This window comes from Narcine bancroftii, chromosome 4 (assembly GCF_036971445.1).
Source record: "Narcine bancroftii isolate sNarBan1 chromosome 4, sNarBan1.hap1, whole genome shotgun sequence".
NCBI lineage: Eukaryota > Metazoa > Chordata > Chondrichthyes > Torpediniformes > Narcinidae > Narcine > Narcine bancroftii.
This window is the reverse complement of record NC_091472.1, coordinates 227376298-227393923: the sequence shown is the minus strand read 5'-3', so window position 1 is coordinate 227393923 and position 17626 is coordinate 227376298. Positions and strand designations below refer to the sequence as shown.

The 17626-nt window shown below is 43.9% G+C and overlaps 1 protein-coding gene across 2 annotated transcripts in view; it reads right to left on the bottom strand.

Moving 5' to 3' along the window:
- slx9 (SLX9 ribosome biogenesis factor) overlaps positions 1-3049 on the bottom strand; it is a 176598-nt gene extending 173549 nt beyond the window's left edge. The window contains exons 1-2 of one of the 2 annotated variants that reach the window (XM_069934219.1): positions 2575-3049; positions 2155-2266 (exon numbers count right to left, since the gene is read on the bottom strand). In XM_069934219.1, coding sequence (XP_069790320.1) covers positions 2155-2266; positions 2575-2907 — 445 coding nt within the window. In that variant the 5' untranslated portion in view covers positions 2908-3049. The remainder of the gene's footprint in view (positions 1-2154; positions 2267-2574) is intronic. The other variant, XM_069934218.1, reaches the window with a different exon arrangement.
- Between the last annotated feature and the right edge of the window lie 14577 nt (positions 3050-17626).

The window sequence follows — 17626 nt, the reverse complement described above, 5'->3', positions numbered from 1 at the left end:
CTAAGTGTAATGTATGTGTAAATTTAAGAAAAGTTATTTGGTTCACAGTTCAATCTCATTTCTCATTCTTGCAAGTTCTCTGGTTGCAGACAATTCTTACACTGTGCACAAAAATTAACATGTATTAAGTTTGCCAGGCTTTGGTGCTCAAAAGGTCAATGTTTACCGCTTAGGAAGATTCTCATTGGGTTTGCAGAGAGAGATTTGTTGTTCCAGGATTTCCACAATGGAGGTACCACCATTAGTCACCTCAGTGACTTGATGAAAAAACTTGCCCCATCAGGGTTATCAAGAGGAAAACCTCTTACTTTCAGGCTACGACAGAGTTCCTTTCTGTTTCACTTATTCCAAGAGAAACATCAGACAGATACCACTCCTCCCCTCCCCCCCCCCTCCCCCTCCCCCCCTCCCCCTCTCCCCCTCCCCCCCTCCCCCCCCTCCCCCTCCCCCCCCTCCCCCTCCCCCCCTCCCTCTCCCCCCCTCCCTCTCCCCCCCTCCCTCTCCCCCCCTCCCTCTCCCCCCCTCCCTCTCCCCCCCCCTCCCTCTCCCCCCCCCTCCCTCTCCCCCCCCCTCCCTCTCCCCCCCCCTCCCTCTCCCCCCCTCCCTCAGAGATGTGATCAATCATCAGAAAGAATTCAGCAGTTCAGGAATCCAGACTATTATCATCCTTTCAAGAACAAGTCAGAATGGGCTCCAAATAACTGACTTGCTAAGAACATCCATGCTTAAAATCCTTTGAACTATTCACAAGGCACTGATTATTTCAAATTTTACTTTGATTTCCAGCATGCTCATTTTATTATAGTTGAATAAAATCACTTTGAGGCTTGACTTTCAACATGCATCTTCCATTTTTGCCAAAAGAGATTTGAAGAATGAAGGAAACATGGGTATTTCACAAAGTCGATCCATTTCAAGTATATAGGGTAACAAATGAAACTATAATTGAGTTAGAAGAGTAAAAATGGAAAATGAATATAAATGATGATTTAAATGTATTTTGAACCTCATCAGTTATAGAAGAGATTGGTGGTGGGCATTCAGGAAAAGAACAAAGAAAATTTCCTCTCTCAGAATGTTAACCCACCATCTGTTGGTACCATTTGTATAGTTTTAGTTTACTACTTCTGTAGAACACAGAAGTCTGTAAACACTGTGGTTAAAGTAAAAATACAATGCTGGAGAAACTCAACAGGTCAAACTGTCCTTTATAGAGCAAAGATAAAGATACATAACCAACATTTCAGGGTTGAGCCCTTCATTAGTCCCCATCTTGATGAATGTGAAGCTTTTTGCTCATTTTATTGTACCTTGCATATAAGAGAAACAACCTGCAGCGTAGTGGATTAAAATTCAACAGGTCAATCAATACACTGCAAACTTGGACTGAAATTTTAGAACTTGGTTTAACAAATTCTACCCCAAACAGACTGAAACCAACTTTGTTCCTAATCTCTGCCTTACCACATTTAACTTATTCAGCACAAACAAAAGAATGTGAATTGGTCTATTCATGTGGCTTTAATTCTACATCTTTGTCTCATTTAGCATTCAGTTCAATAGCAAATCTCACAAACTTTCAGTCAACCAATCACAAACATTCAGAAAAGGATGGAATGGACATTCTGAATCATAAATGTTTACACAGGGTAAGCAAGGCACAAATTAACTCTTGGAATTAAGTTTTATTTCGACCTAGATGGCCTTGGCCTTTGAGCTGCACCTCATGCTGAAACACAAGGAAGAGTACAAACGATTCAGAAGTAGTTTTCTGAATAAAAAGTGAGTTGGAGAGAGTGAGAGAGCAATGCACATGAAGAATGTGTGATCAGGGCAAATTGTTCGGGAGGAGTAGTGGGACTGACAAACCAGGAACAGAACTGATTTTGTCAAAAGATGTCATACCGAATGAAAACCATGAAATTGCCAAACTATTGAGTTGTCCTTTAAACATGCAGGGACAGTGTAATTTACCAGTTTTTTAAAAAAAGTTCAGAAAACCAATATAAAGTAATTTGCAGAGTAATTTTTTAAAAAGGCACTGATGCAAGTTCTTTGGAAAACATGTGATGGTATCATGACTCTCTCCACAAAAGGTGCTGATGATGGTTTGAGAAAAATTATGTAATTTCAACAAGGGAGCTTTAACAGTACCTTTCTTGCTGGACACCACAGTCTTGCAGTCCTCACTGTCTAATTTCCTAACAAGCAACTTCGGGTCAATCTTGGTCCCCGCGAAGAGCGAAGTTGACAGGTGATCTGTTTCCTGAGGAGGGCAACGAACAGGACAGCTAAAGAGAGAGCTGGTGACCAGATCAGGGCTGAGGAACACACTGGCGGGAGGGATAAGGACAGAACTGAGAACGACACCGGGCGACAGGGACACAGATCAAGGCAGTTGAGGGAAATCCACTGGAGACAGGGCTGGGGGTGAGAGCTGGGGGCAAGGATGGTCAGGCACAGAGGCGGGAGGCGACAGGGCTGAAACGTCAAAGCGCGGGGCCCCGTGGGCGCCACCACCCGCCCCATGTGGGTCAGGCAGGAACGGCCACTCGCTTCCCCGGTCGCACTCACCTCCTCTAGCCGCTTCCTTCCGTCTCCGGGGAACGGCGGCCTCGTCGAAGCGGGTCCCTGGGGAGGCTCGCTCTCCACCCGGGCCTGCCCAGTCAGCTTAACGGCAGCGGAATGAAGCCTGAACCGAGACCTCTTCGCCTTCCCCACCATGTTGTCAAGAGCAGCGCACGTGCGTCCTCCGGTCCGTCCGCGAAACCCCTCCGGCTCAACAGCCGGGCTCGGGAAGCGCTGACAAGAGTTCCGGCTCCGCGGTGAGGACCCTGCCTGGTGGGGCTCCAGATATTCTGTTGAGGGACACAATCCGCTGAAGCAATTTAGCGGGTCGAGCAGCATCAGTGGGAGAAAGAGAGTGTTTCATGGTTTAGGCCGGAACACACCCTCAAGGCTGGGAATTCAGAGTCGGGAAGCCAGGTCAAAGAGTGGGACTGGGAAACATGATAGACGGAGGCAGCAGGTGGGCAGATGGCAGACGAAGGGAGAGAGAGGCAAGAAAAAACAGGGTTTAGTGGAGGCAGATGAGTCACACAGGGTGGAGCGTGATGGTGGAGGGAGAGACGAATGAAACGGTGAAGGGGTTGAGGAAGAGCGGGAAATGATCCAGTGTGGGGTGGGGTTGGGGACGAGAAGGGATTGGAGTTGGGGAATGGAGATGGTGTGACAGAGTATATAGAAATGTTTTGGGGAGATTGTAGTAACCACCTGAGGGAACAATAGGCTTAAATAAACAGTTCCAGGTATAGGGAATGGCGGGAAGGGAGAGGTGGCTGGACCTTTATTGCCCAGGACCACGGAGAAGGAGTCATAGGGTATGAGTCAACAGTGGGTGGGCCAGCTCCATATATACAGTAGTCAATCATGACTAGATACAATGGAGGAAACATATCACCACAGAGATAAATTGGGAAAGGTTTTAAACACTTTAAAAACAGATCTTATTTGAAATACTGGAGACATAGCGGCTTCTCACACCTTTTTGCAAGAGCTTTGAAGAGTGCTCAAGAGACATGACTGATAGATTCTTGTTTACCCAAAGGCAACAGATGAAAGAGCAGGCTGGAGCCGCTGTTGTCTGCAGGAGAATTTGATGTTGTAAGAGGGTCATGTGGTTTTGAAAGCTGAGAGAGTCAAACAGGCTTTCTCTCTGTCTCTGAGTGAGAGAGAAAAGCAGAGATCACTTGACAGTGTTACAGCCAGCAAGAGCAGCTGGAACAAACAGGACAAGCTGGGAAGAAGCCCCAGGTTGAAAGATGGCCGAGTCACAGCCCTTGTGGTTCATGCAAGAGGAGAGGACTGGCTGTCTAATGTTTCACTTGGAATAAGTGAAACAAAAAGGAACTCTGTGATGACCTGAAAGTAAGAGGTTATCATCTAGAGAACCCTGATAGGACAAGTTTCGTTAACAACACACTGAGGTGACTGATGGAAGTACATCAGCTATGGATGTCCTGGAATAACACATATCTCTCTGAAAACCAACAAGAACCTTCCTGAGCAGTAACCATTTACCTTTCGAGCACCAAAGCCTGGTGAACTTTATAAATGTTAAATTCTGTGCACAGTGTAAGAATTGCCTGCAACCAGTGAACTTGGAGGAATGAGAAGTGAGATTGGACTGTGAACCAAAGAGATTTTCTGAACTGACACACACACACACACACACACACATTACATACAGGTACGTTTAGAATTAGAAGGGGTTAAGTTAATAATAGATAACTTAAAGTTTGATTCTGTTTTCATGTTTAAAGATAATTAAAAGCAACTTTTGTTTAAGTAACCATTTGTCTTGGTGACCTATTCTCCTAGGTTTATGGGTCCTCTGGGCTCGTAACAATGGGGATGAATGTAGGGATCAGGATGGAGATGGGGATGGGGTAATGGATAAAGGGATCAGGATAAAGATGGAGATCAAAGGTGATGGCACCAAAGAAGAGGGAGATTTAGAATGAGTGGGGAGCTTAGTCGAGGTGGATGTGAAGAGCAGGAGGGGTATCTGTCCTGGGTAAACTTGTACCTCTCACTTTGTTCATTTTAGATTGGTCACAGTGTTTGAGCTACCAAAAGAAAATAGACACATACACCGAGAGCAGTTCAGTTTATACAAATGTTTATTACAAATTCAAAAGCTGATTTCAAACTACAATATGCTTGCCCTTCCCAACTATACTTATCAACACATGGACTGGTCCCAACGACCGCACACTTGTAGTTGGTTGTCAGGGCACCGGTAGCAGCTTCTCCACCTCCCCCGACCGGGATGTTGGCTGGACTCTAGAAGTTCTTCTTCTTGCTGAGAGATGTTGCCACCTCTCGGAGAGTCTCAAACTTCAGCAGCAGGACCATGGCTTATATTACCCAAAAACTGCTTAACCAAGCACCTATTCCCAGCACAGTAAGAAAGATAAGCGAGCAAGCTAGCATGCTAGACTTCTATCGAATAATGTAATTTTCAGCTTATTGCTTTGAATACAATGGTTTATTTTGCATCAAGGCTAGGCCTCTGACAGTTTGTGACCAAAACAAGCAGGAAGATTAAATGTTCTTGGTACACAGATGTCCTTTCGTCAGATAACTGCATCTCTGGCCCCTCGGTGGAATTTAGCTTATGTCTGCTGATTCTAAAAAACAAGCAGGTTCTCAGCCTTGCAGAAGCAAAGGCTGCAAAAGTCAAAAAATACACTTTAAATCTTCCATTACAGTATAAAAATTAGAAAATTCTATGTTTATACTATTGGGTTGCAGACTGCCCGGGCAGTATATGAATTGTTGCTCCTCCTTACCTGGCAGAATTCCTTCTGGAATTTTACAGACAGTAATCACCAGAAGTGTATTTTGCTGTAATCACAGAAAGTGTAAAAAGTGTCCCTACATCTCCTCCCCCCACCATCCTACCTCCATTCCAGAGCCATAAACAGACCTTCCAGGTGAGGCAGAGCTTTACATGTACATTGTCGAACCTAATCTACTGCATTTGATGTAATCAGTGTGGTATCCTCGACATTGGTGAGACTAAACAGAGGTTGGGTGACTGCATCACTTGTCTGTGGCTCTAAGCTTGAACTTCCAGTAGTCAACCATTTCAGTTCCTCTCACCATTCTCTCAAAGACATGTCTGTCCTTAGCATCATCCATTGCCAGAATGAGGCCAAACGTAAACTGAAGGAACAACACATCATATTCCAACTGGACAGCCTTAAACAGTCAGAAACAATTTTTTTTTTAAATTCTGGTGACCCCCTACTCAATCTGGTTCCACTGTTTCATTCTTACATTTCCCTCTCCCAGTGGTCTCTCCCTCTATCTGTCCTTCAACCTCTCCCACCTTCTGTCCAATACCCCATCACTTCTTATCCCTGATCAATATACAAATGTGCTGGAGAAACTCAGCAGGTCATGCAGCATCTATTGGAAGTAAAGGGTAACTCAAGGTTTTGATCTGAGCCCTTCATGAGATACCAACCAGGTCTGAAACATTGGTTACCCTTTACTTCCAATGGATGCTGCGTGACCTGCTGAGTTTCTCCAGAACATTTGTGTATTGCACTCGACCTCAGCATCTGCAAACTTTCTTCTTCAACCTCTCTTAGCTCCTCCCCAACTTCTTCCAACTCTTGATAAAGTTGACATCTCCTCTCCCCACTTTTGTCTTAATAAAAGGTCCCAACCTAACCTGCACATTGACTGATCATTTCTACCCATGGGTGTTGCCTGACCCACTGAGACCCTCCTGCTTGTCATTGTTACTCAAGACTGTAGTATTAGAGAACCAGTGACCTGGGTTTGAATCTAGCATTGTCTGCAAGGAGTTTGCACATTCTCCCCATGACCTTCATGGGTTTTCCTCCAGGTGTCTGGTTTCTCCCATATTCCTTTAACTTATGGGTAAAGAGTTTAATTTCAGATTTATTGTCAAAGTACATCCATGACATCACATACAACCCTTAGATTCTTTTTCCTGTGGGCAAGGCAGAATTACCATTTATTGGTAGTGCAAAAAAACTACTCAACATACACATGTAGACAAATAAAGAAATGTAAACAAACTGCAATACAGAGAGAGAAAAAGAATCAATTATGTGCAAAAAGTAAAAGTCCTTAAACGAGTTCCTGATTGAATTTGTTGTTGAGGAGTCTGATTGTGGAGGGGTGGTAGCTGTTCCTGAACCTGGTGGTGTGGGTCTTGTGGCATCTCTACCTCTTTCCTGATGGCAGCAGCGAGAACAAAGTGTGGTGAGTGGTGTGGATCCTTCATGATTGCTGCTGCTCTCTCTGATGTCAGCATTGTCTGCAGATCTTGTCAATGGTGGGGAGGGTTTTGCTTGGACTGTGTCCACTGACTTTTGCAAGGCTTTACGCTCAGGAGTATCAATGTCCCCTACCACACCATGGTCAGCACACTTTCAACAATAAATCTGTAGGATTTCCAATGTCACATCAAACTCCTCCACAAACCCCTAAGGAAGTAGATGCGCTGATGTGCTTTTATTGTGATTCCATTAGTGTGTTGGGTCCAGGAAAGATTCTCCAAGATAGTGACTCCTAAGAACTTAAATTTGCTCACCCTCTCCATCTCTGTTCCCCCAATGATCAATGGATCGTCCACCTCTAGTTTTCCCTTCCTGAAGTCAACAATCAGCTCCTGGTTTTTTGGTGAGATGAAGTGCAAGATTGTTGGTGCACCCTTCAGCCAAGTTTTCAATTTGTCCTTTGTATGCTAATTGGTCACATGGGTGTATTTGGGCAGCATGAGCTTGTGCTGTAGCCAAATTTAGAAATGAAAATTTAAAAATTTCCAGCATCTTCAGTTTTGTATTCCTATTCACCAAAGGTTCAAATTTCAAAATAGTAATGCCCAACATACCCTGCAGAGGGCACTGCACCCACATTGTAATGTAACGAAACGAAAGCAGCAGCATTCCAACAGCAGAAAATTCAACTGATGTTTCAAGGGTCATATGGTAATAAAGTTAGATTTAATCTTCATATATCCTGGGTAAAATAAATATGAATAACAAGGTGGAACATAACATCACAGAATACATTCTAGATACTTGCTTGGATCGCTATGTCAGGGAAGCAATCACGCACTGCAATTTTTTGGGCTGTGGATATAAAACATTGATCATGGTTTAAATCATACCGTGAAATAATTATAGGATATCAATTATATTGAATAGTCCAATGGAAAACATGCTTCTCTCCAACTATTTATGATATATTTTTGTACTGCATGCCTTTTGGTTCAGATCTCACTGTGAGCCTGGCCCTGTCTTTGTTAACATTGCCAAATTTACAATGTCATTACTGCATTCCAACCTCTCACTCCTTTCATTCTGTATACTGCAAACTTGGTTACACTTATTGCTGAACTTGGGAAGAATAATTACACTGGACATCACCTTATCAATTGAAGGTAGTCTGGTGGTGTAGCAAGCAGACACAAAACACAGGAAAGACTGTACTACAGGCTTTAATCCTCTTAAACTCTGGACATGTCTGTGACTGGCCTGGGAGGGGTCAGCTCAAGTCTATATACAGGTTGGTGATTGACAGCTGGCCAGGTAGAGTCAGCCTCCCAGGTCGTCTACCTGCAGGTACAGAGGTCGCCCCCTGCAGTAGGCTGGTGGGCATGCAGCCCAGTGCTGTGGTTGTTCTTTCTTTTCTTTGGCTTGGCTTCGCAGACGAAGATTTATGGAGGGGTAAAGTCCACGTCAGCTGCTGGCTCGTTTGTGGCTGACAAGTCCGATGCGGGACAGGCAGACATGGTTGCAGCGGTTGTATAACCACAGGTAATGCCAGCCCTTCCTTAATCGAAGATAGCACCAGCACCATATTAATCGAAGATAACTGAATCGGAGCAGCAAATGGCAGCATTGACTACACAGGTCCAGGCTTTAGCCATGCAACAGAATTCCTTCCATTGACCTGGTTGGAATCGTGGTGGTTCAGGACGTGGTAGAGGCGCCAGACAGCATATTTATTGGAAACACCAGAGATTTGGTGTTGCTGTCTGGTCCTTTCAGCCACCTTGCAACTTCTTCAAATGACAGGGGGAAATGACCAGGTCCAGCAGTAGAGGCCACTGCTGCCCATGGGCATGTCAGCTACCATCTTTTCCTCAAAGATCGTCTCTTGGTTGTTCAATTTCTTGTCAATTCCTGTGCAGAATTTTCAGTGGTCGCTCCAACCATGGAGGAACGCAGACACCCAATATGTCGTGTTCTTTCAGCTGCGAATGATTCTCATGACAAACATATGGCCAGAGCTCACTCATGCCGGATTTCGATCTCAAGAAACCTTTATGGTGGGTTTTCATGACTGCAAATCTAGCAAATTCCATTTTGGGAGTGGATTTCTTGTCACATATTTCTTTGTTGGTGAATTTTAAAAATTGTTGCGTCGTGGTCTGCAACTCTTGTATACATCTGTCATCCTTTTAATGTCGTCAGCCACCTGACACGCCTTCAACCTGGCTCCTGCCCTTTCCGAACCTTGCTTGTGTTTCCCTCACCTAGTGACCCCATGGTATCATCATACAGATGTTAAACATACAGTAACCTACCATAAAGAGACTCGGGATCCTCTGGTGGTAACGCGAGTTTGTAGATTGCCCCCAAAATCGCAAAATTGGAATTCGATCACATGCAAGTGTTGGGCATAGTCCATAGATCTGACAGCTCCTGGGCTTCACCATTGCATATGGTTCCAAAAAAACCTCCTGGATCTCGGCAGCCTTGTGGTGATTATTGTGCCCTGAACAATTCTACCATGCCTGACCGATACAAGATCTCCAATTTACAAGACTGTTCAGCAAACCTCTATGACAGGTATGTGCTCACTATCAAATTCCATTTGAGCCTTCTGGTGTCATGAAGACAGCAGTAATTACCTCTTTTGGCACATTTGAGTTGCTGCAAATGCCATTCAGCTCAGACATTCCAATGGTTTATGGAGCATGTACTCGCTGGCTTTGATTTTGTGTTTGCTTACATCGATGATATTCTGGTTGCAATTATAGGAAGGATGTGGAAGCTATGGAGAGGGTGCAGAGGAGATTTACCAGGATGTTGCCTGGATTGGAAATTAAGTCTTAGGGGGAAAGGTTAGCAGAGCTGAGACTTTTCTCTTTGGAGTGTGGAAGAATGAGAGGAGACTTGATTGAGATCAACAAGATTATGAGAGGCAGAGATAGGGTGGACAGCCAGCGCCTGTTTCCCAGGGCAGGATTAGCAAACACCAGAGGACACAAGTACAAAGTTAAGGGAGGGAAGTTTAGGGGAGGCATCAGGGGTAAGTTTTTTTTTACACAGAGAGTTGTGGATTCCTGGAATGCCTTGTCAGGGATGGTGGTGGAGGCTGAAACATTGGGGGAGGGGGGGGGGCAGTTAAGAGACTCTGAGACACACGGATGAAAGAAAAATAGAGGTTATGGGATAGGGAGGTTTTAGTACCTTTTTTTAAGAAGGAATATATGGGTCACCACAACATCAAGAGCTGAAGGGCCTGTACTGTGCCTTATTGTTCCATGTTCTATAAGTGCTACCTTATCTCATTGTTTTAGAGGCTTGATGAGCTTGGCATTGTGATCAATCCAGTAAATGCACTTTTGGCACTATTGACCTTATATTTTTGGGATATAGAGTTACACAACATGGTATTTTTCCCGATGAATGAAAAGTGCAAGAGATTCAAGAATTTCCCACACCCATTACATTTGGCCAGTTGCAACTTTTTTGAGGCATGATGAATTCTTATTGCCGATTTATGCTCCAACATCTCTATTACCCCTTAATGAACCATTAAAAGGATCTGATAAGTCCAATTCCAAAAGGTCATTAACTTTGGGAGATGATGCCATCCAAGCTTTCAATGATCTGAAGACTGCATTTGTGAATGACTCAATACTTGTACATCCCAATGCCTTGCTCTCTCTTACCACAGATGCATCTGTCAGTACTGTGCGAACAGTGTTAAGACAGTGAGTACATCTTGACTTGCTCAGAGAGATTTGGCACTTGGACTTCATCTTACAATTTTCATCAGACAAATGGCACATCTGAGGAAAAGAAATGTCATGGCCAAAGCCCTGCCCAGGTGCGATATTGACACCTTACATACAACTACTGCCATCAATTTCACCACCATGGCCCAGTACACTGATCCCGATCTTATCCAGTATCACCAGATCAACTCTGGTCTCCATCTTCAAGATGTGACCCTGAATGAATCTAGTGAAAAGTTAGTCTGTGATTTTTTTCCACAGGAAGTCCTAGGCCTTCACAATCTATCGCATCAAACTAGTTACGGAACATTTTACCTGGCCTCATGTTAAATGGGATGTTGGATTATGGGCAAGGACCTGCTTGCTATGCCAATGCTCTAAAGTCGCCAGACACACAAACCCAAGCTGGGGGATTTTGTTGTTCCAGATTCTTGTTTCCAGCACGTGCACCTCGACTTGGTAGGCCTGCTTCTGCCATCTCATGATATACTTACCTGCTCACATGTGAAGTCCAGACAACCTGGTGGCAGGAGGTCATTCCTATCACTGACATCTCTGTGGAGACGGTCACTAGGGTTTTTAAGGATCGTTGGATTCCTACTTTCGATGTTCTGGTCATTTTTAACCAGTTCAAGTCGTTGTTGTTTTGACCTCTCATTGATCTACTGGGCACTACTTGCATTCGCACTATGGCTAACCATCTGCAGGCCAACCGCCTGGTCAAGCTCTTCCTGTACTGACAATAACCACAACAGCAGTGCGAGTATAAGACGGCTTTAATAAACTAATGTGTACACTATGAGGTCTTGTCTCTCTGCAAGACCAACCTGGAAGGCTAGACTCTGGACTGCTTTATATACAAGGTCACCGGGATGACCCCTGGTGACCTAGTGGTGTAATTATATATCACCACACTTCCATCAACAATTGAAGACAGCATTAACAGCAGAGGATGATGCATCTACATGGAGCAAACATTTGCCCATAGTTGCATACCGCTGTTAAGGCAGATCTTAGATGTTCAGGGCAGAGCTAGCCAGGCGAGTTTGTGAGTTATGTTGATTGTCTTCTGGAAAACTTGAGGTTACTCCAATCTACTCCTACAAGGCAGGCATCACCTGCAGTGTATGTACTGAGTGATTGACAATTACTATGCTCATGTGTTCCTCCAGCATGATACTGTTTGCAAACCACTTCAGCCCATTTATGATGGTATTACAATGCCATCTTAAGACTTTTGTGATTGACAGGAATGGAAAAGCCGACAGGTTAAAGCTGGTGCATATCAATGTCCATGTTCTGCATTGGAGCCAGAGTCAGAGGACCAGTGGTGCCCTTGCCAGTTGCACGATCATATGAGGTTGGGTCGAATTGTCAGCACTCTGGACTGTTACATAGTGGGAGAGTTTCAATGAGTCGCCTCCTTGCATGGCTCAGAGGCTGAGGTGGGGGGCTGTCATGATCGTGTATTTATCTTCTTTGGGAGCATTGCTGGTCACGGCTGATGACTTAAGCGATGCGATGTGCGGGGGTAATAGCGCGCATACACAGGTGTTTTAAGCATCAGTATACGGGTGATTGATCTCAGATGCAGGAGGAGGAGACTTAGAGTGTCAGGTTCACCTGGTAGTGAGCCAATCAGACAACCTGAATAGACTACCTAAGGGACTGACCACCTGGCCGGCTGTCAATCAGCCAGCCTGAATATAAACCTGAACCGGCCCCTCCTGCACCAGTCACATGGGGAGCCACCAAGGCATGAACTGATGTTCAGATTTTTGCTGGAATAAAGCCTGTTGTACAGTCTTTTTGAGTTTGTGCTTGCTTGCTGCTACCTCAGTGCACCACAAGAGGTGATGGGTTTGGAAGGTTCTGATCAGGAGACTTGGTGAGTTGCTGCAGTGCATCCTGCAGATGATACAGAGTGTTGCTGCTGCCTGTCAGGGATGGAATGAGTGAATCAATGAACTGCCTATCACATGGGCTGCCATGTTCTGTGTAGTGTAGAGCTATTTGGGTGTTGTTGAAGCTGCCCTAATCTGAGTGAGTGGGTGGGCCCCTCTACAGACCTGACTGAGCCTTGTAGATGGTGGACAGGCTTTGGAGAGTTAGGAAAGGTTCAAAGGTTCCTTTTATTGTCACTTAATAATACATAAAAGTCTATCTATGATACATTTCAACTTTTGTCTGCCGTCAGGCAAACAAAGAGTCATTATGAGCATTGCTCGGTGGTCTTCTCAACAGAAGAAAGAGAAGCAAATAGAGTGCCTTCAGAGACACTGAGTATTCATGGATTCACCTCCAGCACTCCCACTCCTTGTGCACCCACATTGAGTCTTGTTCACTGCATCGGCAACCCAAGCTCCAGGTCCAACCCTCGGATATGATCAGGAAGCCTTCAGTACTTTGGGAGCCCTTTTTGCCCTCAGCATCCTCTGAACTCTGGTTCCAACTCCTGGTTCCCATGAGTCAGTCTCCAGCAGCCCACAGCCTGTTTGGGTCCTTTAACTGCTAGCCCCTCACTCGTCCACTGCCATGGTCACCTTCCCTGTAGGGTCATTTCATATGCTTCTCCTTCTCAACAGGGGGTGTTCTCCTTGTTTCTGTTACCCTCTACTGGTTCTCTGCTCCCAGGAAACCACAACCCTCATGGCTGTTGCCCAGGACAGGAATCACCATCTTGGGCACAGACACCATGGTTGCAACATTTTAAATAAAAGCTGAATTATTTTAGATACCAAAAATAAATAATTAGTGCTTAGACATCAGCTTTTCACAGTGAAGTTCAATGGCTTGATGACCAGGTTTACTAATGTTTTAAATCTGGGTGGGAAAGTGAGAGAATACAAAGAATCAGAAATTAAATAAATTTATAGCACCCAAGGAGGTCAAATTCTGTGAAAGCTGAAGAAGTACCAGTTACCCTAATCCCACCCTTCAGCTTTCTGTCCATGTCTCCGAGGGTGACACTTTCTGGGTACGTTTTAAATCTGGAAAGGTGTTCCAGTCAGTGACTCTACTGCCTTCTGGATTAAAATGATGTCCCTATCTCCCCTTGAGTCCTTTTACCAATTACTCGAGATGGCAGAGGTCGACAGCATCGAGTCCACGCTGCTGAAGATCCAGCTGCGCTGGGTGGGTCACGTCTCCAGAATGGAGGACCATCGCCTTCCCAAGATCGTGTTATATGGCGAGCTCTCCACTGGCCACCGTGACAGAGGTGCACCAAAGAAAAGGTACAAGGACTGCCTAAAGAAATCTCTTGGTGCCTGCCACATTGACCACCGCCAGTGGGCTGATATCGCCTCAAACCGTGCATCTTGGCGCCTCACAGTTTGGCGAGCAGCAACCTCCTTTGAAGAAGACCGCAGAGCCCACCTCACTGACAAAAGGCAAAGGAGGAAAAGCCCAACACCCAACCCCAACCAACCAATTTTCCCCTGCAGCCGCTGCAACCGTGTCTGCCTGTCCCGCATCGGACTTGTCAGCCACAAACGAGCCTGTAGCTGACGTGGACTTTTACCCCCTCCATAAATCTTCGTCCGCGAAGCCAAGCCAAAGAAGATAACTTCTAGTTTTGAACTCTACTGAGAAGTACTGAGTTCCCTTTCCTATCCTGAAGTCATGTAATTTTATTTCTGCTCTGTTACAGAGAAATGTGGATAGGCCAATCTCTCCTCATAACGAAACTTAAGAGAGAAGTTCTGACAACTTTCACAGAAATTAACTCAAATAATTTTTTCAATAACTTGCTGTCCACTGCCAATATTTGATTACTTTACTTTTTGCACTTTCTCCCTTTAAACCAAAAATTCAATATTTACACTATTTCTACACTATTTCTTTCTGAAAAGAACCTGGGCACATTTCCCTTGAGTTAAACAAGAACATCTGCAGAAGCTGGAGGTCAAGTGCATTGCCGAAATGAGCTGAAGAAACTCAGCAGTTCACACAGCAAATATTATTGCACCACTTCCTAAGTTTCACCAACACATTTGTGCATTGCACATTTCACCTCAACCCAGCCATTTATTTCTGAACATCTAATTGAATACTTTCCATTCACCTTCAGAAATTAGTCAAATAAGATCCACATTATAGTTTAGAGTGAGGAGTGGAAAATATTGAATGAAATAAGTAATTACATGGCATTTAAAAGTAAAAAAATTGTTTTTACAGGTCAATGTGTACACAGAGCGTAGAATATAGGGCTGGAGCTGGATGAACTGCGGACTGAAGGACTGATAGACAGGAGTTTCAAGGAGGTTGTAGTGATATGATTGTATGTGCTAGCTGGCCCTCCCTCCAGGTGTCCTTCTACCTTGGCTCCTCCCTTAGTCCTACCCATGTGACCCCGGGCCATAAAGGCTCATTCCTAGCCTTGGACCTGGGCCAGCAGTCTCTTGTACAATAAAGCCTATTCTTCCCCTCGGTCTTTGTCCGAGTCATTATTGGGGCTACTGATAGCGCCCAACAATTTATTGTACTAGATTTTTGAGGTCTCCGGGAATGGATAAATTGCTGCGCCCAGAATGGCTAGAAGTTGACCCCCAAGTCTCAGGTGCTTCGGTGCTCTTTGAGCAGTAGATGAACTGCTTCAACAACTTCCTCGACGCTGCTGCTGAGGTGGTCGACTCCGACGAGAAGTTGAAAATCCTTCAGGCATGAGTCGGCCATCCAAGGCAGTGCAACTTACAACGAGGCGATGGCTGAGCTACAGGCGCTGTACAAGCCAAAGGTGAACATGGAATACTCTCGTTACCTGCTGGCGTCCAGAAAACAACAACCTGGTAAGTCAATTGAAGAGTTTGTCCGGTCCCTGGTCACACTGGGAAAAGACTATTTGGGGGAACCCATAGCCACTATATCACTGATTCAAGATGCCTGCGAGTTGGGTCTGAGGTTGGATTATATCAGGCAACTACTCCTCGAGGAGGACCCGCTCCCATTCAAAAAGGCTATCGACTTAATCAGAACCTTAGACTTGGCCCACCGCCACGCGGTGTCGATCACAGGCGGAAATGGGCCATCTCTGTATGTTCCACCATGAGGGCCTTCAGCCTGGGACTCTGTATCGGGCACTACCGACCCGACCACGGCTGAAGTCTTGCCGATGGCATCGTCAAGATGCAACTTCTGTGGGTAGTCCAAGCATTTGCGACACCTGGTTTTTTTGTCTTCTCTAATTTTATTCCTTGCCCTCTCCAATATATTTTCTCTTGTTGTGTATCTCATAAATTCTACTAAAACGAATCTTGCTTTTTGTTGTGTCTGTGGTTTCGGGGCTAATGTTCTGTGTACCCTTTCTATTTCCTTTCCTTCCTGCATTTCTGGCATTCCCAGGACTTTTGGGATCCATTCTTTTATAAATTCTTTCATATCTTTGCCTTCTTCATCTTCCTTAAGGGCCACTATCTTTATATTGTTTCCCCTACTATAGTTTTCCCTTATATCCATCTTCTGAGCTAACAACTCCTGTGACTTTTTTGTCATTGTCTTCCAATTTTATTCTTAGGTCATTCACTTCCATTTCTACAGCCGTTTCTCGTTCTTCCACATTTTCTAATCTTTTCCCTATTTCTGTCATGACCAGCTCTATTCTACTCACTTTTTCTTCTGTACTTTTCATTTTTCTTTCTATTTCATTAAATTCTAATGTCAACCATTCTTTTAATGCTTTCATTTGTTCTTGAAATTTTTAAAAATCTATGTACTGTCCATCTATTTTACCTCCTATTCCTCAGTGCAGAGCTTGGTCTTCTTCTTCTTCTTCTGTTTCTGCTCTTGGGTTTGTGTCTTCTCTTTCTCTTCCTTGTATCTGTGTCTCTTCTGACTTTCTTGTTGAGCTGCTTGGAATACAAGGGTCAAAAAATTTTTTTTTACCCAGACGTAAGTTTTGAACTCCTAAAGAAGAGCAAGGAGTTTAACAAAGCAAAATCGATCCGATGGAAAAAAGGCTATAAATTTATGTTAAGATATCCAGCTGTGGTTAAAATAGTTATCCCGGGGGAACAAAACAGACTGTTCTCGGACCCGGAGAAAGCACGAGAATTTGCAGAACGCCTGCAGGGCAGAAAGAGGGATGAAGAGATGTAACAAGAACAAAGAACGATGACAAGCTACATATAAAGATGTAAAAATAATGTATAAGTAAGAACTAAAGAAGGAAAAGAAAAGAGAAGTAAGGGAGAAGGGGAGAAAAAGAGAGGAAAAGAGGATGAGTTTTGTTTAAATGTGAAGGGAAGATATAACAAAAATAGAATTGGCGGACAAAAAAATAAAATACAAAACACTACAAACGTATAAGGTGAAGAAGAACATAATGAAAATAAAGCAGAAGTATTACAAGCTAGGAGAAAAAATGCACAAAATACTAGCCTGGTAACTTAAAACAGAACAAGCTAAAAGAACTGTATTGGCATCAAGGAAAAAGGACAAACAAATTACATATAACCCAACAGAGATCAATGAAAATTTTAAGGAATTCTATGAACAATTATAAAGAATTGAGAATAAAGGGAAAGAAGACAAAATAGATGAGTTTTTAGCTAAAATTGAACTACCAAAATTGTAAGAAGAGGAGCAAAACAAATTGATAAAACCATTTGAAATAGAGGAAATACAGGATATATTAAAAAAGCTACTGAACAATAAAACACCTGGAGTGGATGGACTCCCAATAGAATTCTATAAAACATTTAAAGACTTATTAATTCCTCCTCTCCTAGAAGTAATGAACCAAATAGAAGAAACACAAAACTTGCCAGATTCATGTAAAACAGAAATAATTACAGTAATACCAAAGATGGGGAAAGATCCACTAACACCAGCATCATATACACCAATATCCCTACTTAACTCAGATTATAAGATTATAGCAAAACTATTAGCAAACAGATTGGCCGACTGTGTACCAAAAATAGTAAAACAAGATCAAACTGGATTTATTAAGAAAAGACGAACAACGGACAATGTCTGTAAGTTAATTAACTTAATCCATGCAGTATAAGGAAATAAGACGCCAACAGTGGCTGTTGCTTTAGATACAGA